This window comes from Ylistrum balloti, unplaced genomic scaffold, assembly GCF_031769215.1.
Source record: "Ylistrum balloti isolate Yb309-2 unplaced genomic scaffold, AGI_CSIRO_Ybal_v1 Utg369992, whole genome shotgun sequence".
Taxonomy (NCBI): domain Eukaryota; kingdom Metazoa; phylum Mollusca; class Bivalvia; order Pectinida; family Pectinidae; genus Ylistrum; species Ylistrum balloti.
The window spans coordinates 914,981-937,960 of record NW_026782074.1 but is presented as its reverse complement, the minus strand read 5'-3'; the positions used below and the strand labels follow the sequence as shown (position 1 = coordinate 937,960).

At 35.3% G+C, this 22,980-nt stretch overlaps 1 protein-coding gene across 1 annotated transcript; it reads left to right on the top strand.

Annotated features, from left to right (window-relative positions):
* The first annotated feature begins 457 nt into the window (after nt 1–457).
* On the top strand, nt 458–1,456 carry LOC132547968 (uncharacterized). Its single transcript, XM_060211783.1, has one exon. The coding sequence runs from the start codon at nt 458–460 to the stop codon at nt 1,454–1,456; it is 999 nt and encodes a 332-aa protein (XP_060067766.1).
* Nucleotides 1,457–22,980: the final 21,524 nt, after the last annotated feature.

Genomic DNA, 22,980 nt, shown 5'->3' with positions numbered 1-22,980 from the left:
TTTCATGCAAATGTTTTTATGTAACACTTTATATGAGAGTATGTTTATTTTGATGATTGTAACCTATTCGTATCAATATGAGTAACCCATTCTTTTAAACTTTTTTTTTCAGATTCCTAAGATGCCCAGAGATTGTTTGGATGTTTTGGATGTATTGCCTCACTGGAATGTAATATTGAATTCTGCCGAAGCAATATATGTCTCCATGTAGAGTGGATTATAAGTGCGTAGTGTCCTCATCATATAATATTAATGTGATTACGATCTTATAGGTCCCCATAGGATTGCAGTAGACCTGGCCTTGGTGACATATTACATTACAGTTAGAGGTAACACGCCATTTGATTGGTACATCTGACATAGTTGTAGCTAATGTCCTGAAAGCAGGCGTCAATATACCCACGCATGCAGTGTGCGTGACCATTGCACTTAGTACTCGGTGCACCAATATTAAACGATGTTGAAAACAAAGCGACCTGTTCAGGAGCACGAGTCTGGAATCGGAATAAAGTTAGACTACAGCGACACCTACTTTGAGAATGAGATCCTTGATAGCGAGTTGGAGAGCAAGCTTGCTCAGATCGGCAGAGAGCGCTACCGTGTCAGCGTGGAGCGGGCCGAAACTCTTAAAGAAGCGCGAAAGGTTGCGGAGAACATGCAACAACTAAGTGATGCTATTAAAAAAGGCGCGATCGGAGACAGCGTGAGTATATTCACCGGAGGAAAGGAATGTAGGCATGTTGAAGACAAATCGAGTGAGAAAAGTGCTGACACAAGTATGGATAATCTGTGCAACGATGTGAATCGGATTAATACTAACAACAATCATCAGGATTCGGACACAGTAAGTGAAGCGAAAGGTAGTGATACCGACTCCGACAAACCACGACGAACTATGAATACACTTACAATGTTCGCATTGTCAATGCAGAAATTTGCATCGCCCATTAGACAGCGCCTTCCGATACAAACCCCCGCGGACACAAGAACGAAACAGGAGACCACACCCGCGCGGTCTTCACATCCACAAAAACGACAAGCTCGCTCAGCCTTTGCACGTGCACCAGGTCAACGAGCGTTTTCGCGCCTGGATCGGCGACCTAAATCTCAAAGACCTGTCACGTTTCGACAGCGAAGGGTCAAAGACGGAGAAGTGCTCGAGGCTTCGGATATCATGCCAGTTATGGTTTATGAGATAAATTTACATCAACGAAAGCAAACGAGATCTCGAAGGGAACTACAAGAAATGAGCAAGATGGAGCAAAAGGAACTTAATTTGAAAATAGACCGACAAGAAGAAAGAAAGCAAAAACTATTCAATTGGGCAAAAGGTGGTGATGAATTAGAAGAAAGGATTAAAAGTTTTGTGAAAAATTGTGAGGAATTTAACAGAAAAAGACAACCTCATGAAATAGGATTTGATTCTCCTCGGAGATCGAAAACTGTTATGTATTAGATATGATATAATAAAAGCACAGCTATCTGAGTACCACATTTCCTTGGCACGTGTCAGCGATTTCCAAAATACGAATTGTGAACAAGTGTTTTATATCCTGACATTCAATAACACCAGTTGATACATACCTTGGTGTTACGTTACAAAACCATTTTAAATTCTATTGAGGATGCTAATTACTTTGTGATCGGTACAATGTACCTGGGACAAAGAGGTTCAAAGTGATGGACAGTATAAGATGTGCGTATGAACCGCCCAGCTGCCATATACAAAACATGTTTATTTCAATATCTTGTCGTCAGCTATGCAGATTTGCATTTTTTTATATTTTGATGATATCTTGTAAAGTGTATCATTCCTTACTACTGGTTTGTTTTGTTTGTTCTTTTGTTTCTATTATTTTTTTTTTGTTTTGTTTTGGAGGGGGGGGGGGGGGTCTGATAAGTAGTAACCACATAGCTCGGGATTGCACTTTGATTTATACTCACTTAACTATTCTGTCCGTTGAGTACTTTGCTTTAAAATATAGTAAATTGAAAAAGTTGTTAATAAAAAGTTTGGCAGGAACAAAACAGTTATCAAAGCTTATATCGTAATAATTATACAGACAACGTATTTATGCAGCATTTTCGCTCCAAAGTTCTCTTAAGTATTCACCATAATTGTATGCTTTCGCTATCAGTCCTTTTTGCCACAAAATGTAGAATCATTTTGTAGTAAGAGGACGGGCAGATCACGTTATAGACTGCATCGACAGAGCCACAAGATCAAATAGATAAATAGAAAATAAACGCAAAGTTGTTTTTTTAATGTACTACATTTTGTATCTGTACAAATGAAACAAGCTTTATCGTTAGTGCGTCCATGCATGACATGTTTTTAAAATCGATGATAAACAGCTGGACCTGAAACTATTAAATATTTACGGCTACAAATTAACTTTCATGATAACATGATTTGATTTATACCCTTCGTCTCCGAGGCATATTCCATGCATAAATTTTAATTTCCCCTCATTATTTCAGTGTAGCTTTCTCTGTCGTAGCATTTCTTCGTTTTGCCGAATTGGATAAACTCAGCATGAATGAGGGCTGATAAAGACCGGATTAGTTGTTACTTTTATATAGTTCTTATTCTTTGTGATATTGTGAGATTGATGTATTCAATTTTCGGTGATTTGGCTGCTACAATGTACTACACCTGCTCTCTATGTAAGGACATTTAAACATTTTGAGTTTAACTTATTCTTCAAGGTACAAAAGACGCTTTTCCTTTTGAAACACCTAATTCTGCTCCCATTTACAGTTTAAGATTCTTTGTGTACAACTTATCCGTTCGATTTATCAAATTTTCCCCAATCGACATACTTTAGGTTTCAGCTACCAATTTTGTCCCTAAGTGATTTTTTTTTAAAACCGACGCTTCCTTTCTTGTGGCGGTTTCCTTCCTCGTGATGTGTAGAAAGGGTTCAGTCTGTGCTGTCGCTTGCCTTGTACAAGACACTTTACCCTAATTTAGCTGAATGACGTGCGACGGGCATCTTGTTTGTTATTCAGTGAAGTAGCTACCGTTTACTACAAGGAGACCTTTGTTGTTAACGTGGCGGTAAATCCAGCATACCAACAAATATTCATCAATTAAAAATTACAGATTAATATCGTATGATTGTGACGGGAAACAAACTAGAATCTCATCTACATACAATGGCAAATACAAGTTCCTATCTGGAAACGCATGACTGTATTATACAAAATAGTTTAAATGTTTATAATAATGTGTTTACCGTTTGAATTGGCTTTGATTGATTTTTTTATAGGTGACGGCAGGTAATCATTCCAATATGATCAAGAAAATAATTTACCAAATTGGTATTAAAACTTTTCATTCCACTACCGAGCTAATTAAAATCGCCAATTTTGCCAGTTAATGAAATGATTCATTGTTTATCAATACATTATTGATTTTTATCAAGTTAATGTTTATTTACAATAAAAGAAGTGACAAAAAATTAGATAGATAGAAAAAACATTAGGTTTTTCCCTACATGTATACAACGTTTTACAAACTTGTTATATCCTATATTCCTGTAATTTCTGTGTAAAGCCTCTAAATTGTATTTGTTGTTCTCTTAAGTAAGTTAACTCTAATGGAATTCGTGCATTATTTATTGTTTCTTATTCTTTCGATTTCAAAGGTATTCTACATCAAATGGGCTTCTGTTATCACTGAAATACACGGGTCATCTGATAATTCCTCCTAATTGCTAGCGACATGTGCAAAATAAAATTTGAAATCTGTTATCACATCTGTTGCTAATATGTAAGTGTGACCATCTTTGACACACTCTCTCTTCAGTTCTAAACTTTTCAATGTATAACACACAACTGGGACCGGAGTTAACAGCTTGGGTGATGTAGATCACGTTGGTAGCTCATAAACATCGCAGTAAACAAAACAACTTACGCACTAATAATGCACTGAAATTCGGGATTGTCAGTACAATAAGGTGCTCGTGATAAGTCTTATAATCATGAAAATGTAAGAATATTTGATAATCTCAGACTCCTGATGAGACACCTGTAGCTTACGTTCTATATTAACTCGAGTATTACTTGGTACACCATAACCTGTTCAATACAATCGCTGGAGTTATTTCCCTTAGAACAGATGTTAGATTTTCGCCCATAACAAATATTAATGTATTCTTGTCAATCTGATACAAACTTCCACTTTTTGATTGGTTTCTGATGTCTGAGGTTTAAATCAATTCATCGTATATCTTTAAGTTATTTGTACACATGATATAAAGTTGACTCTTTGTAAAATAAAGAAGTATAGTATAGATAAGATTCCAGTACCATAAGCAATATATCTCAATATTTAGAATACGAATGAACAAAAATGTCCTTAAGTAGAAATAATGACTGCGAGTTTATTACTGTAGATACAAATAGGAAAACAGTTCGAAAAATGTTCGGTCCGACCTAAATAAATCGTATATGTATATAACATTGACATTATTTTCATATATTAACATATTAACATTAAAAGCTTATTTGTTAATCTAACATTAAATGTAGTTTGCAGAACGATTTCTAAGATACACAAGTGAATAGCAAAATTTCAATAGAAATTTTACATTAGATAAAGTAAACGGATGATGAATTATACTGCAATACATAGCTTTTTCAATTTTCATGACTGTGTCAGTGATTCTAAGGACCGAAATTTTAAACCCAAGGAAGTAATTCTAAAGTGAGCGAAAAAATGTCCAAATCTAGATAAGGAGTTGCACGAACAAGCAGACTTCCTGATGTTGAAATAACAGAGGTAGACTCCTGAATTGTCAAACTGAATATCAGACACATTGTCCATTAATTCGATGGTTCCATCACAGAAATCATTATGTGCGAAAATGATGAAATGGTAGCTACATTTACCGTACATTACACTTCCACAACAAAAAACAGTACACTAGAATGTGAACGAGGTGCTCTGTAACGAGATAGGTAATGATATGCGTACAATGTAGCTCTTACAATCATACTTACAAAGTTTGATGATAGTCAAATGTATTATTGAATTTTTAATATTGTACAAAATACAGACAAATAAAAAAAAAACTAGAGTTAATCATAGAAAGGACAAATAATGCATTAAACATCATCATACAGCTGGGTTGTCCCTTTTATACTCGTCAGTGATAATAAAGGCCTAAATTTAGTTTAAACTTTATTTTATTTGCAAAATACAATCATGGTATAAAGCTTAATATGCAAAAGGATCCAGTAAAAAGTTTTGTAAAAACTTATGTAAACTGTTTCCTAAAAAATCAACCAGCTGGCAGCAAGATCTAGTCTGGCTTTGAAAATGAAGGGAACAGAGAGAAATGAGATTAGAGAAGAGCAAAAGGACTGTTGGCGGCATGATTAAACAGTGACCTTGGTACGCGTTTGCGTATAGTGTTAATATCTATAGTAATTGAACACATTGGATAATTACAAAAGCATATCGAATATAAACAAGCATATGCACAGACTCTCTGTTAACGATTTTAAAACGCTTAGTTTGAAGGATAAATGACTGGACCCTTTGAAAGATTGCTTTATTTTCAACAACAGTTAGTGAGGGGTGACCAAAGAGAAGAGTCTGTAGTGGTTCAATGTCAGGTGGATTTCCAAGATGACGGACACGTAGATTAACAAAATTAGGACATGATAACAGAAAATGTTCAGTTGTTTCGTTTGCTCCTTTACAATCGCATACCGGACTATTAACTAAGTTCCTTTTATGTAAGTGAGCCTTAAGAGAGGTACACTGCATTCTTAATCGGGAATGATGAATTTGACCTAATCTACTACCGTAGTTGTAATACTCGGGAACATCAATAATTTTGCTGTTTAGGTGTTTTTTGAGGTTACGAATAGGATTGTTTTTAACATCGGAAGGGAGAGAATTCCAAAGGTTAACAGCAGAAGGAAGAAAAGAATTCATATAAAGGTTAGTTCTACAATTTGGCGGTAAAACGTTATCTGCATCTCTAGTATTGTGGCGGTGTATGTCAGAATGACGTACAGGAAGTAAATCGGTTAAGTAGGAAGGGGCTGCACCGTGCACTATTTTGTGGAACTGGATTATTTTGTTATTTTTCCTTCGAAAAGAAAGGCTTACCCAACCAGTTTCTTTGTATAAATTATCAATGTTAGTAAGTTTATTTCCCCCAGTAACCATCCTAGCAGCTTCTAATTGAATATTTTCTAGCATTTTAGACTGATTATCTGTTAAGTTAGCCCATACTATGTTAGCATATTCTAGAACAGGTCTAATAAAGGAAAATTACAACGTTTGTAGTGTTTTTCTGTCTATTTTAAACTTTAACGATCTTAGCATTCGCAGTTTAGTATTAGCTTTACTCAATATAGATTATATATGTTTACCCCAGCCACCGTCTTCAGATAGAAAGACCCCAAGATGTTTGTGACAAGTGACTTGAAGCAAGGGAGTGTTATTCATAAGTAGAGGAGGGTGATTTGGTTTAGTTCTTTTTTTACTCACAGTTAGTGTAACAGTTTTAGTAGGATTGAATTTTACAAGCCAACGATTTGACCAACGGTGAATTTCTTCAAGATTTATATTTAAAATATCAGCACAGACATCAGGAGTATCAACGATGACGTATAATGACGTATCATCGGCAAATAATTTAATGGGTGCATTTACATTATCAACAATATCATTTATAAAAATAAGAAAGAGAAGAGGGCCCAATATAGAACCTTGTGACACCCCTGCCTTAATTTCCATCCAGTCTGAAAATTTACTGTTAATGACTACTCTTTGTTTCCTGTTATGTAGATAATTGCCAAACCATTTTAAAAGTTGACCACTAATTCCAAAGTCATGTAATTTACTTAACAAACCTCGATGCCAAACTCTATCGAAGGCCTTGCTGATGTCGCAAAAGACCATACGAATTTCTTTTCCCTTGTCTAGTGCCGAAAAGATGTCGTTCGTTATGGAAAGAAGTTGACTTACAGTGGAATCACCAGAGCGAAAGCCAGACTGAGATGGGGTTAACAGTGAGTGATCAACAATAAAATTATAAACACACTTGAAAACACATCTTTCCATTACTTTCCCAACAATAGATAACAGAGAAATAGGACGATAGTTAGCAGGATCCTTGCGATCTTCTTTTTATGAACTGGCGTAACATTTGCACATTTCCATGAATGAGGAAAAATACAAGTGGATAAAGATAAATTAAATAATTTCTGAAGGGGGACACTAAGGACGTAAGAAGCCTCTTTTAGCAAACGTGGATTTATAAGATCAGGACCTACGGCCTTGGAACAATTAAGAGTGGATATGACATCAATAATATCTTGCTGGGATATTGTTATATGGGATAAACTAAAATTGTGTCTCTTAGAAGGGGGTACGTCTGTGTTGGAAATGTTGGATAACTAAATAATGTATCAAATACATTTGCCTTTCCATAATCATCAGAAATAATGATGTCGTTAACAACTAATGGGGGGATATCTGACTTTTTGTTCGATTTGGACATAAAGCTTTCTGTTTGGGACCGTTACAAAGACTTTTACAGAGTTTGTCGAAATACCTAGATTTCGCGCGCCTGACAGCATTCACACACTTATTTCTAATTCTTCTGAAGTTAGACCAGGTAGTAACTGAACCTGATTGTTTTGCTATTTTGTACAACTTTTTCCTTTTCCTTAATAATTTACGAACGTCGTTATTTAGCCAAGGGGGATCATGTGTTCTGACAGTAATGGTTTTACTTGGAATACATTGCTTAGCAATATCAACGACTATATTATTAAAATTTTCAACAGACTGATCAATGTTGTTCATGGTTAATACTTCATTCCAATTTATATCACTCAGTTTCTGTCGGTAAAGATTATAATCTCCATACTCAAGTAACCAGATACTTCGTTTGAAACAAACGTTATTATTTCTACTAATATTAGGAATACCATAAACTGGACAATGGTACCTTAATGGCTGATCTAAGAAACTTTCACCTACATGACAATTTTGAACAATGGAATCATTACTAGTACATACAATGTCGAGAAGAGAAGAAGTTGATTCTGTAAAATAAGTTGGTTCGTTAACTAACTGGGACAAACTGTAATTACTGATCGTAGAACGCAGCCGCGTACTATTGTTACTGTTGCTTAGAAGATTAGCGTTAAAATCACCTGTAATTATAATATCACTGATACCAGTATTAAAAGCTAGGTCAATGGAGTGATCGATATGGTCCCATGTAAATACAGGTGAGTTTGGGGGTCTGTAAAAGGTTCCATATAGTATGTTGCGATTGTTAAGTACTATCTGAACCCAAACACATTCGACAGTCGGTACTTCTAAATCATGACGACGCTGAGCATATATACCATCTTTAATATAAACTGATATCCCGCCACCAAGTCGATTGGGTCTAAATTAAGAGAACGGATCGGAGAAACCAGGAAAAAGAAGATTTAAGCAAGTTTCTGTAAAAGAAAGGATACTAACTTTATGCAGTTCACTAAAAAGGTCATCCACCATATGTTTAAGACTCTGTACATTTATATGAACAAAGGAATACTTTTAATTATCAATTAATTCACTAAAGTTAGATGAGCAAGAAGATTCAGATGACAATTCTGAGTCCGATGAGGGACCAGGATTGATTTCTACACCACCTGATAGTAATAGGAACAAATGAGCTAACACAAGTATGAATAGCATATCCAGAGAGAATGTGCAAATACTCTGAGATTCGAGGGGAACACGACTCTTAAATTCTTTAGCACGGCTAAAAGTATGGGCAAAGCTGTTAATTAAAGTAACCACGGTTATAACAAATAATACGTCAATGAGCAGTGAATCACTTAGATGATAACAACAATTTATACTAGGCAAGTTACGACAATAAAAGTAGCCAATCCGAGCACGGAAAAATTCAGTACAACAGGGCATTTATTAAGTTATACCAGTAGATATGCAAAGAAAATAAACGCGTGCTTGGATAAAAAAAGTCAACAAAGTATATTGTATGTCGTAAGATCTCTTCACAATACGGGTACCAAGTGTCAGTGTTGATGAAAATAAGGGAGGAAAAGAGATAGAAAGAAGGCGGAACAGAAAAAAGGTAGTACAGGAACAAAAATAGGTACATTTAGATTGAATTGATAACTCGGAAGGTACCAGAGGATATTATAACTATGACATCATACAATTACATATATACACCATATAACTAAATACGTCGATATACATACAGACGCATATACCTGTATATCATAACGCACACGTATAGCCTGGCAAAGATTGCACAAGAAAAAAAAAAAATCAATGGCATATTTGTCAGATATCATAGTATTTATATGATAAATGTAGGGTCCAAAGAGTCACAAGTGTAGATAAAATAAAATCAATGGTAAGGATATGAATGGTGATGGTACAAAAACCGAAAGTTTGCACCGGCACCGAATCATTTACAATCTCCTAACTGTGAAATAGAGAACAAAAAAAAGTTCATTTGGTGCATGCAGATTGGAGCCAATTTGGTTCAACGTTTTCAATCTCCGCATGAACTTGGGACGTCTTGATACAACTTGACGTCATTTCATTATGGGCGAGACTCTCGTCACAATAATCTTTATCACACCTAACAATACGTTTAGAAGACGTATTAAAGTATTTAAAGGTGATTTAGTGAGAAAAATATACCACGTACATTTTTAGCTGTGGTTCGTGGATGTCAAATACACATATTTAAGTATATGATTTTCACTTGGTTCCGTAGGGTCAATACCTCGTGCGGATCAAATACAAAAGTAAATAATAGTCATAACGGAGTAACTTTGACTTCGTTGGCGTTTCCGATCTCATTAGGATGGTCAGTGCAAGATAGGAGAATATTATTTTGGTGAAGGTGCGTGAACCATTCTCATCAGTAAGTACTGATTTTACAGTCTGTCAATTAATAAAACTACTTGACACATATGACTTCCAAGATCAATTATTCATGAATTGCAACGATTCGGAAGAAAGAAAAATCAAAACAGGCAATAAGGTAGGTCACCGACTGTTCCATAGTCGAGGGTAAGATGTGTATGCGCATAGCTACACGTACGATAGCGTAACATGTTACTGCATGACTATTGTTTCTGGTTGCTTCTTAGAAATAAATATCATTCAACTGAAATGACCTGATAGTTGAGTAAGTAATATTTGGGGGAAAAGTATAAACATCTTAAGTAATTCGAGCAACAAGCTGATTTACCTGTAAGTAATGGGCCCGTCGGACGGGTTCGTGTACACCTACAGTTAGATGTAAACAAAAAGAGAGCACATGTGGAATAGACAAGATTTCATCACGATGGAATGAGGTAATAAAGACTAAAGCTTAATTATTATGCATAACTTTTCAAGTTATAAATCAGTATGTTACGTTAAGTATATGAATAGAAGTACTATGTTACAAATCTAGGTAATCCCACGTGTAATGCACGTGTGTAACTCATGTTGACATAGTGTGTCCAAGTGGAATGAGGTCAGTCTCTGAGCGGATTTGATATACACGTGACAGTTTATCCTTGATCATAATTTTGCCATTGGTTGTCCAAGTCTGTAAGATCTTATGGGACTTAACCAGTTGTCTGGCATGGAAGGCTAGCTCATTCCGAAGTCGCGTGAGGTCTTCATTTACTGACACGTTGGAGAATGTGGAGTTACGGAAAGCCTTGCTGGATTTCAACAAACGAAACTTGGCATCGACAGTCGTGAGTCTCATGATTATAGCCCTCGGACGAGCCGAGGAACCATTGGTCTGCTGGCGCGGTTTGCCCACACGATGAGATCTTTCTACATCGGAGGGGCTTAAGTCCACACCCGCCGCAGACACAGCCTCCATCACTTTCGCGGTAGTATCTTCTTCGTTTTCCTCAGGAATACCGGAGAACCTAACCAGCGACCGTCTGCCGTACTGTTCAACGTCGTCGATCTGCATACGTAGATCTCGATTCTCGGACTCCAAAGACTGAACTCGTTCAAGTAAGGGAGTAACTTGCTTGCTAACCTCAGTCGCAACTAGTTCATGTATTTCCTCCCGAAGAGAAACTTTGAGAGCACGTACAATGCGATCGATGTCCTCTTCCGGGAGCCTAGGACCACTCATGGTGACGTGTTGACCAGAAGGATATATATGCCCTGATGGCGGGGGGTTTATGTAGCTGGGAGGGTGGATTTGGGACGATCCGTACTGAGGGATGTTCTGGTTTGCCATAGCAGTTGGAGAAGAAGATGACACACCAGAGAAGGAATCTTCAAAAGAAGATGTAGATGAGATTGACCTTGGCTTATAGTTTTTACTGTCACGAAGAATGGACGAGTCAGTGGAGGATGAGTGATCACGGTGACGTTTGTCTCTCTGTAGGACTGAGGAGTACGACATGAACAAATGTCACTCGAACAAAACAGAATGTCTCAAGCAGAATTTCGAGTTGACAACGGTAAATATTAATCCAAGAGAAAATGCAAATGAGAAGAACAAGTTGTATATGTAACACACATGACTTTTGGTGTTGAACTAGCTACACTTAGGGGTCGAGAGCACTCTGAGCAGATCCCATGTACATGTATGGGCGAATATTGATGTAAAAAAGTCATATATCTATCAAATATGTATGTATGTAGACATTTAAGACATTACCCCACATTGTCTGTGTACCCTCCGAGTTCAGGTTGTCCTTTAAATGCCCATAATATGCATTTTCGGTAGGAGTCGATAACAATTGCTGCTGCCCATTAAAGGGACGTAACTTGTTTGCCTAAATTTTGAGACCTAGGAGGAGGAGAGGAATAAAATCGAAAAAGTCAAAATCTTAATTTTCATACTTTTCATATATTTAAAAATCGAAAGAACGTTTAGAAATAAATATATCAGAATGGAATTAAAAACAGTACAAGGTTTAATGCAATTACTTGCTTTTGGATATAACATCTACAAATATGCTGTTCAAAACATTTTTTTTATTTTAGTTGAAAAAAAAATAGTTTCTATTAATATCAATACATTTTGAATAGATTATTTGTTTGAAAATATTCTACTTTATGAGTCCTGGTTTTGCGACATTCGTCTGGGTGGTAGATTTCCGGGGCACACGTCTAGCACATCTCGCCATCCCTAGAGAATGTGGTGTGGAAGGAATACCTGCAGAGCAAATTCCAAATATACCCTATAGCGCTGATGAACTGAACCAGATTACCTAACCAAGTGTACTTAATCAATTGTAAAGCCGTTAACTGACATTAATCTTGTCCCCTTCCCTTCCTTCACCAAAACCGTTACTAAACTCATGGAATTAAACAACATACACCGAGGTAATTGGATGTTTAGGCAATTTCTCACTGTACTAAAAACTGACATTCACTAAATCATCGTTTTCCCTCCAGTGTAGACTCTAATAGGTGCTCTGAATATGGTCTCAGTGTGATTTTTTTTGACATTTTTTAACATTTGTGTCTGTGTTGTGATGTTCCTTAGTATGTCTTTATACTTTTAGCCAATAACATAACAATACCCACATGAAAATGCGCCCCATTCATATCATTAGATATAAAATCAGGAGCCTCTTGGAAGTGTATAATACTTAATGGTCAATGCGTATTTTAGAGAAGGAGCCGACACAGGAAATTTGAGATGTAGGAAGATGTAGGAAATCCTTTGTAAAACTGTATGGTTGATTGTTTACATCGTCATTATCAAATCTGATACTTATTTAATATAAACCCGAAAAATGTAACATCACGCAGTTAGGGCCTTTGGACATATAATTTGCCATTATATGTTCCCTGTATTTTGACTCTCAAATATTAAAGAGCACATACAGTACGTCCTTAAACATAGAGTTCGACTCTGCTTTGAAAGGCAAGGTAATGGCATATATTAGCATATCTCCTTTCCTATATTGTTAAATTTTTAAAGTTTAATTTGATAGTGTTTATCCCCTTGTCTATTTTTACTTTTTATCTACCTTAGACCCAGAATATTATTACTAATCAGTCATTGTGATGTGGAAGCCTATATAACTCGATATCTCCATCACGATTTTCACATTTTTAGTACCAAGTGTGGTTTTTGGAAGTAAACTGGAAAATCATAAAAGGCATGAAATTTGAATTATACGATTAATCCAGAAGGGTCACCTGACTTGCATTATATAAAGAATTTTTATTCAAATATTTATGTTTACAATTTAAAGACAAATTTAGAGCAATATACTGAACCCACATGAAATGTATGTATGTACTTTTCACAGAAAAATCCACTCGTACATTTTATATTGGAACTATACGGAAACCCACAGTCAGTATGGAAGGAGGTAAGGATAGCGTAAACTCTGTGTAATGGTATTAAAGAGCAAATACTATTTATAATACTATTAATAATAACATGCAGAATATGTTATTTAACTGTGTAGATAGTAATACAACAGGATACAATAATTTCGTCATGCCTTACACTACCGGAGATGATTTAGTATTAAGTAGAAGAAAGACATATGCATTTTGGATTGATTTCACTCAAATTATATCGAGGTATTCATAGTGACCAGATCCACCAACATCATGTTCTTTGATACCTCGTAAATATCAGATATATTAAATCTGAACGGCATAGGACCAAATGTTGAGAATCAAATCCCGGAGGTGCGTGACTAACTTAAACAATGATGCGAGAATATACCATCAGGAATCGGAGGTTGGTTTCAATTGTATAGACAACCAAGTGTCGTTACGAATTCAATGATCTTTCGTCTGCGACAGAATACAGACCAAAAATAATAAGCACTAGCTTACGGTCATACGTGCTCTCGATGTAATTGGACCCTATTAGAACGCCTTTTTCACACTTTGGACGGAAGTGTAGGAGGCAGCGCCGGAAGTAAGGAGGTATTATTGGCACATTGTTTTCCTGACAATATTTTCTCAATGAACTGCCTGTGGGATGTTGCGGATTGCCATCTTACATTTGATGTTTTCTAGTGGTCTTTACGGCTTATATCAGATATCAAGATGTATATATTTATATTTGTACGGTAAAGTAACTCTACAAAATTAAGAAGAAAGAAGTGTTATTTAAGAACGGTAGATTTCATCTAGATTCGACTATAATGTCATTAATTTTGCCAGAGACGACAACAGCCAAATTATGGGTGCACTATATGGTCATACGCCATAGGCATATATATCAAGAAGGCGGAAAATTGAAATAAAGACGTAAATATGTACTTAGTCACTCAGTATCTTAGACTTTCAAATACTGAAGGATTTCAAAAGTAGGTCAAGGACATATTGATATGCTGAACCAGGTAATTGTTCATATAAGTATAACGAAATGCTTGTGTAACCAGTTATAGCAAAGAGCCAGTATTTTCAGTTTAAAGGACCATTTTGTTGACATTATAATATCTTTTAATTACATGCATTGATTTGCGATATGAATAACAATAACCACAGACTTTAGATAAAACAACTGACAGTAATGTTACTGGCCGAATGGAGATAATTGTTTTTAGGTTGCCGTTTGTCCTTAATTAAGTAATCGTGTTTCACCTTATTAAGAAAATCATATCAATTGAATAAACATCATTGGCACATTCCATAATCATACAATATCTCTGTCAAAATGTTTAAGAATCTTTCTGTGCTGTGAAATTATTATTATTATTTTTTTATTATATTTTTTTTTTCATCTTGAAAGGAATTTTAGAATAAAATTCTGCCACCTTATGAGTTGTGCTGTTAACTATTTCCGGCATCCAGTGTCAACTGTATAATAATGGAAGACCCCTGCATAGATCTGCCACATCGATCAAACGGTGCGTCGTCATTTCCATGAAAGACAGACATATTCAAAAGATAATTCCAACAGTCAAAGAGATGAAATAATTGAAAAACAGCATGGTATTCCGTATTTTTGCTTGGAGCTGTGCTCATTCAGAGCGATGTGTCACAATGACTGTCGGACCCATTACTATATGCTGATGCATTGCGATGAGTGATTTATGTATTTGAAACCATCAAGTCAAACTAAGCTTCTTTAAAATTCAGTTAGAGTAGACAAAATGTATCTATATGAAAGAAAATAGTGTTAATAGTTAGATACCACGTAGTCAATCATGTGGTCAGTTTTCATTTAAGGAAAGTTCTCATTAAATATGATAATACTTCAAGGTAGATAAATATTCTACATGTCTTCAATGACTATACAAAAGACACACAAGTGAACAACACCTTTTTAGATACAGCAGAACTAACCAATGAATTAAACTGTATCATACAGCTATGTCGTCCTTCTAGTGCTCGTAGGTTGTTCTAAGGACCTAAATTTTTAACATCAGCTCCATGCATGTGTTTGACAATAAAATCGCTACATCCTGGAAGTTATTTATATCATTGAAAGGTACACATGACTTTTGGTATCATGATATGATACTTGAAATAACAAAATGTGTGCATTCACGATTTGTGGTTCTAACCAATGGCTGTATATAAGACATTTTCTGTTCAACAGCCGTATTGAAAATCAAGGACATACGGAAACAGGCATTTACAATGTTATTTATTGTACATTGCAACTGTCAACCAAGGATGTTATTCTAACCAATGGCTATAGATAAGACATGGACTTACACTCCAATTGTCTTCATGCTGTTTCTTTGACGTACACGGCAATCCCAAAATGCCGTTATCTTAAATAACCTTTCATTCTTACCGAGTTAAAAGTACATTCTCGCTACAATTATCGCCCAATAAATTATCACTCTGTGACGTATTGAAAAGGTGAATGAGAAGAATAGAAAATAACACAATTTTCTCTTCATGTCGAAAATCACGTATCAGAAACAAGAAATTGAGTCAGTGTACATGTGTAGCATGTGTGGCAAAACCACAAGCGTCGTAAAGTTTTTCCAAAACTCGAAGTAGCGCAATTTTTTCAAGCCACATGCTTCCGCCTGGCGTAAATCATAGGAGTTTGGAATCAGCTGAACAGGAGGAAAAACCGCGAATCATTGATTTTCCCATGTTGATTAACCGAACAGTTATTTAGGCAATCTATTAAGCAATGACCTAAACTTTTATTTTCTTTAAATAACAAGAAAATTATTGACCACAAATACACCAACCTGAATTGGAAATCAAAGACACGACAGACTCTCCTACATCAGCTGCTTATCTTGATCTTTTCCTAAAACGAAACCAACATGGACAACTTTCCACCAAGCTATATGATACACGTGATGATTTCAATTCCCGTATTGTGCATTTTTCATTTTATATCACAAGGCTTGTTTGCTTACTGAACTTTTTGAGTAATTTACAAGTTAGGAAAATCGGATTGGTTGAATCCAGCACCACCTCAAACGTCAATATAAATAGTATCAAAATATTAAAATATCCAAAATTTAAACAAAAAAATGCCATAATCACCACACACGCGAACTACCATTTAAACGCTTGAGGTCTTGGAAAAAAGTGTTGATGGCATGGCACAAATATGGCACTTAAAACCTGTCTGAACGGAAAACCATGATTCTCCAGTAACTCGCCAATTCATTGAAGTTGAGTTTGCAAATAAGGGAGTAGAGGCTATTTGCATCAGCAATATTTTACACCAGAAATCTGTTGAAGCCAGCTTTCCACCACCATACTTTCAATGCAGAAATATCCATGTCATTTGCGATTGCAACGATTGCATCTTAACTTTTCAACTGCAAGTACACGCTGTAGCAAATGGATGTAGATGACCCAAAACCTATCCCTCTGTCAGCTTTTACCTCTTATAACTATTGACCTCCTATGCACATAGTAAGTGGCGATTTAAGCATGATCCAAAATGTATAGCTACGAAAGATTTTCATGATGGGAAAGAAATACTAGTATTGTAAAACCCCGTACATTATTTGGAATATAAATTTCAATGTGTTAAATGAAAGCATGCTGTGTTGAATTCACTTTTAGGGTGTTTTACATCCACCATTCTTAATTCGGTCCATAATTTTTAAAATCTAAGATGATCGAGTTTCTGGTAAACAACCTGTTTGTGGAAATTGGTAGTACGATCTGGCTTGTTTTGGTTTTTATACGAGGCTGAACTTATTGAAGTGCTGATCAAACTAGGGCACAAAGACCTTGCAAAGTCCTTCAGTTTCTCCTTCAGATATATTTATAACGTCTTGTCTTTAAATATTGAGATTTATTGGCCAGGTTTATGGTAAATGCCAACTATAAATGGAAATGAAAGTCACGACAGACTCTTCTACATCGACCTCCTACATTTATGTTTTTGTTCTTCTCTTCATCGAAACCAACACGGACAGATTTCCACCAAGTTTCATGATTAGTGTGATGATTTCAACTGGCCTATTATAAATTTTCCATTTCTAGATAGCAGCATTCCTGTATCCCATATGGTGTTTACATGTCGCAATCGATTCAAGAGCATGTACCCAATACCACGATATTTGAGCAAATGTCGTCAAATGAATAACCAACTCGTAATATCGGGTTTCGAGATATGTAGTTTTACGAAATCACGAGGGAGTTTTACAGTCGCCGTTTTAAGGAATCTCTATACAAATATTTTTTTCTCTCATTTTTTTTCTTATGTTGAACATATCTGTTTTAGAATTTTGAAAAAGGGTGATTTAGATGGACGTCATTTATCCATAGATATTTGAACAAAAATCATTCATAATAAGACTCATAGTTTTGAAGCATCTACAGTCAATATTCCACGCCATACAGGTACCTTTAGACATTTACACCCCAGGTATTTGTTTCTATAAGTGTTGAATCGTATCTAATATGAGTCTTTATCACATCTGTTTCAAACTGACTAGTTTTAGCAACGCCTGCATCTTAATACCTCAAACTACATTCAATGCATAACACTTTTACTTAACTTATATGTAATAGACATGATCGTTTAAAGGTCTTTCATAATCCGACACATAATGTACAGTATCCGATTAAATACGTATAATTTTAGATTACCGCTTGCTAATATATCAAAAGGTCATTCTTAGAAACAGTTCTGTTTCATGCCGTCACAATGCATTAAACACTATGAATTAGGACATCAGAACTTAAAGCCCCTCTTGGTGTTGATACATGTATGGTAGTTAAATTGGCTGAAGAGTAAATTTTTGTTCAGTGTGATTAAATACTATTTTACCCTCTGTGAGGGTGGTCTTTTTCATTTACCATATTTGCTGTGTTATTTCTTGTTAGTGAAAAGATACCTAAATAGTTTTGAATGACAGTTAACGGTTACATAAATAGTGTATTTACCACTAAACTGTCACGAAATTTTTTTTCTCACTTTCGGTCTTTTTCATTTACCATATTTGCTGTGTTATTTCTTGTTAGTGAAAAGATACCTAAATAGTTTTGTATGACAGTTAACGGTTACATAAATAGTGTATTTACCACTAAACTGTCACGAAATATTTTTCTCACTTTCACAATCGGAAACAACGTAAAGCTTGCTCCATCAATAAATCACACAAAACGGCGAGTAGGTATAACTCTATTTCATCTGACTTACCAGGTTTATGATAAATATTGCGTTCCCTGCAGAGTTTATCCTGCTATCAATCTCCTATCTTTAATCCGAAAGTAATTAAATGTCTACGAAGATTTATCAATATGTCTTTCTCGAAACAGGAACTGGCTGTGCCTTAAGAAATAAAGCTTGATCAAATTGGTTCCTGTTACTATCTAAACAATTTAAGAGACACCTCCAGCCGTGAATTCATGATAATTACAGCAAACTATTACGTATATGAGTGTTGTTGATTTATAGACAAACTTTATTTATAGATTTAGTAATGTTTAGGGTGATTTTTTGCTGTGGATAATTCATCGCAAACTCTCCACAACTGTATACACTCCAACAGTATTCCATACCATCCATCTATAGGAAGGAACAAAATTAATGACCAGGTAGCCAAAGATCAGTCTCTGTTGACCAACTGGTTTGGCCACACGATAATGAACTTATATTAGCGAACGTTACTTGGTTTCTACAATTGTGTATTGATATCGAACACCTGCTGTCGGCGCCGACTGCCAACATTGTCTCTACACTATCATGTGTTTTCTAGAGCACGTGGTTTATACATGAAGTTTATCATCATTATAAGACCATTTCCAGAACTCTCGAGACTGTAAGCTATCACGCCTACGTGATAATAAACTCAGATTTTATCTTTAAATCATGAATACTGTCAAATAGATTGGAATGTTCCGGAAGATTTTCGATCAATTTTGATTTCTCCTCGGTCGCCTCCTTATTCTCAGACTAAAAGTCCCTAGCATCACGGATGAGTCCAACAAGGAGGAAAGAGCTGTACGGTGCAGTTGAATTCAGTATGTTTGGCTCTTTTCTGTCATTTATTTAGTATTTAGAAAAAAGTCATCAAATTGTGTATGTTTTGAATACTGATTTACTGAAATCCAAGCGAGAATTAAAAAAATGTTAAACATTCTTTTGTTTCAGAATAAAAATACTCTAATTAAGTTAGTTTCGTACCAATTGATATTTCTCGGGTGGAAACACCAAACTACCTTAACTGCTGCAGGTAATGTGGAGAACTAATTGTATTAGCATTAAAATGGTTTTGAATCAATTCAATTGTGTCGAATGATGATTAAATTCTTAAAATCTATACCGTGTCTATTGACCGCTATCAAACGTCCATCTTTCTGATAAACAAGATACCAAATCAAAATAAAAACAAACACCATCCCTTCAAAACAGTATAAAATACCGACAGAATCTGTATTTAAGTGGTTCGGGAAAGTGAGCGCCCTCTTCATCATTGACGATACCCGCTATGTAAAATTTGGTCAATCTAAGTAAGTAAAATCACATTCCATATAGGAACAAAGTTAACAACAAAAAACATCCCACTAAGAATACATGTACTTCATATCCTACAAAGAAATGGAATATTTCCAATCAGCTCGGTATGATGACCGTAAGTCTTCCCCATAATATTTTTCGCCTTGCATCTCTATAAACCCTATATTATGTCAGTTGCTGGCATACAATCGTTATGTTGAAAACAAACCCATGAATATCAAATCAAATACGATATGTAAACAAAATAGGTTGAGGAAGCAGTGGTGACGAAAAATTTTTCACAATAGGGTAATTGATATCACGCGTATCATATGTCGTGGTGGAGATGTGTCCCTGTTGGTATCGTTGAAGGAAAACATCGAGATAAGCGGCTGATATTGAATTCTAGTTCTGGTGTGTCTATTGGATTGACATGGTCGATAGAGTTGATGTTTTGTAACGAGACGACATCATCAACGTATCGTAAAGTGAAAATAGCTGGACTTAATAAAGTATACTCATTGTTTATTAGTGAATTATATATAACACGTAGAATATATATATAAAATTAGTGTGTGATCTACAACAAGTATTCAATATCAAAATCAAAATTGCCTGCGACAACTAGAATGACATCAAATTTTAAAACAAGTATGTAACTTGTCAACTTAGTTACTACGCTACTGTATTATCTGGAAACTTTTAAGTCAACTACATAATTTGTCCACTTAGTCACTATGCTTTCGTATCATCAGAAATTACTAAATTATGTTTCTATGCTACCACTACACTTCGTATACATTACGCCTTTACAATGACAAGGGTTTGGTCTGAAATATCAAATTACCTAAATGTGATTAGATTACTATCATAACCACTAGATAAAGATAAATTAATTTTTTAAATGGATGGGAACGCACATTAATTGCTATATAATAAATAGATATACCAATGGAATTTATAAAACACAATTAACATTCGTATGTGTGTATTAACTTCAAATAAATCAAAGTAAGTCACGATACAGCGCTTAAATTTTATTACGAAAATTTCTTGTTATTATACGTTACTGAACATATCTTATAAAAAGTCAGATCGTGTAGACATAAGACTCATCTAACTACAAAAAAAAAAAAAAATAAATAAAAATTAAGTATTCAATGAAGATTTTTGGCATTTTTAAAATAAATTTGATTAATTCTGAAAATTAAAACCAATCACCTGACGAAATTATAATATATGACATTATGGTGATATATCTTGTACACAAATTAATGTAGAGGGTATGTCTCGTGTGCATGCCCTGAATAATAATTAGTAAGTAAACGATTTAGTTTCTTCATGCATGTGTATCATTCGATTTGTCGTTAGTGAATTGCGTCTTTTGGTCTGAGAGTGTAATTCTTTCATATCCCGCCATGTTTGATAGAGTTTGTCCATGAAACATATCTAGGTAAGAAAATTTTATCTTAAATGTACATGGATTTTCACTGAATAATTTGTATTAAGGGGTAGATAACTCTTACATTATCGTCTGCTTGATCTGTCATCTTTCATTTGCCATCGTCATGTCAGCAATGTTAAAACAGTCAGCCAATATTAAGAAATTGGATAAGTGATCCCTTGGGCCTGTACTGTTTCTATAAAGTAAAACGCCCACAAGACTTCTGTTATGTCAATGGCCCTTTCTAATTGGCAGCAACAAATCACTATAAAATTCCAACATTGAAGATGAGTGTTATATATGTGCCTCTGTGGGAAAATATAGGCTCAACAATAAGATTAGAGTGACTGCGAAAAACAATCCTGTCTGGTTGTGAACTATTGACTAATACAAGGGTTCGCAAAAATGACCGACCATCCCGTACCTGATACCATGCAGTTTTATGGCAAGACCATAAAAAACACACTTTCTCTGAACAATTATAGAACACTAGACTGTAGTTTATGATTTCAAACATGTCGCAAAATACTAAAAATACTAATTTGTTTCAATCAAACCAAATAATATCCTTTGCCTCTTCGTCCTCGTCAAGTTCAACTTTTTCACCCGATGCTGCAATGTGTCTACCTTCGTCATCACCAGGAGAAAACACGGTTATAACACCTACACTCCAGTATCACAAGAACGGTCTGAAACTCACATGAACAATTTCCAAATCACCATATACATTACCATAAAATGTCCCGGCGCCGTAATGTCGCATTATGGTGATCCCCAGCGACAGCGACTCGAGATAAATATCTTGTATGACGTCAAGCCATGAACTTACGAATGAAGTGGTGACGTCACATTAGTGTCAGAGTTTAATGAAAAAGTGATAATACAGTTCAGGTAAAAACAAAACCTAGACGAATAAGAACACATTGATAATGATTAAATATATGATGTTGAGAATAAGATAATAGGTTGAGCGGGAAAAAGCCTGTTTCTTATAGATTTCTTTTAAAATACATCTCGGAACATTTTTTTCCCCATTTTCATTTATTTATTTGTTGATTTGTGACTGATGTTTACTTATCCATACTATGTACAATGTAATCACATACAGGCTTTTTAACCTGCGAATGATATATTTATCCTGCTATACACCGAAGAATTTCAGGACAAACTTTCAGTTTGTAATACATGGGTATAACCTTTAGGAACATCAAGTTTGTTTTTGTAACAACTTGGAAATGTATTTTTCTTAAATGAAAAAATGGAGGGCCAACAGTCATTTTTTCTCAACCGTTTGGTGTTGATATGAGAGAATAAGAATTTTTCATTATGTGTGTCTGTAGAATAGGGATATTACACCTTCGGATTTACAAAATATGGTAACACCCTCGGAAGAGCCTCAGGTTTCCTAGTATTTTGTGACCTACGAATGGATTATCCCTACCCTAAAAACACGCATATGAAAGAGTCTTATAAAATGGTTATACCATAATGATTCTACGTCACATGGTAGTGGTGGAACGCTCAAGCAAGGCTACGGGGAACACGATAACTTTATGGAACGTAGCACCTACCCATTATAGTTTTATCTATTTAAACTTGTAAACGCAAATTGTTAAAAATTTTCTGTATCATACATAGGCAACA

Excerpts from the sequence above, each read along its gene's own strand:
- LOC132547968 (XM_060211783.1), top strand. The coding sequence starts at position 458 with ATGTTGAAAACAAAGCGACCTGTTCAGGAGCACGAGTCTGGAATCGGA.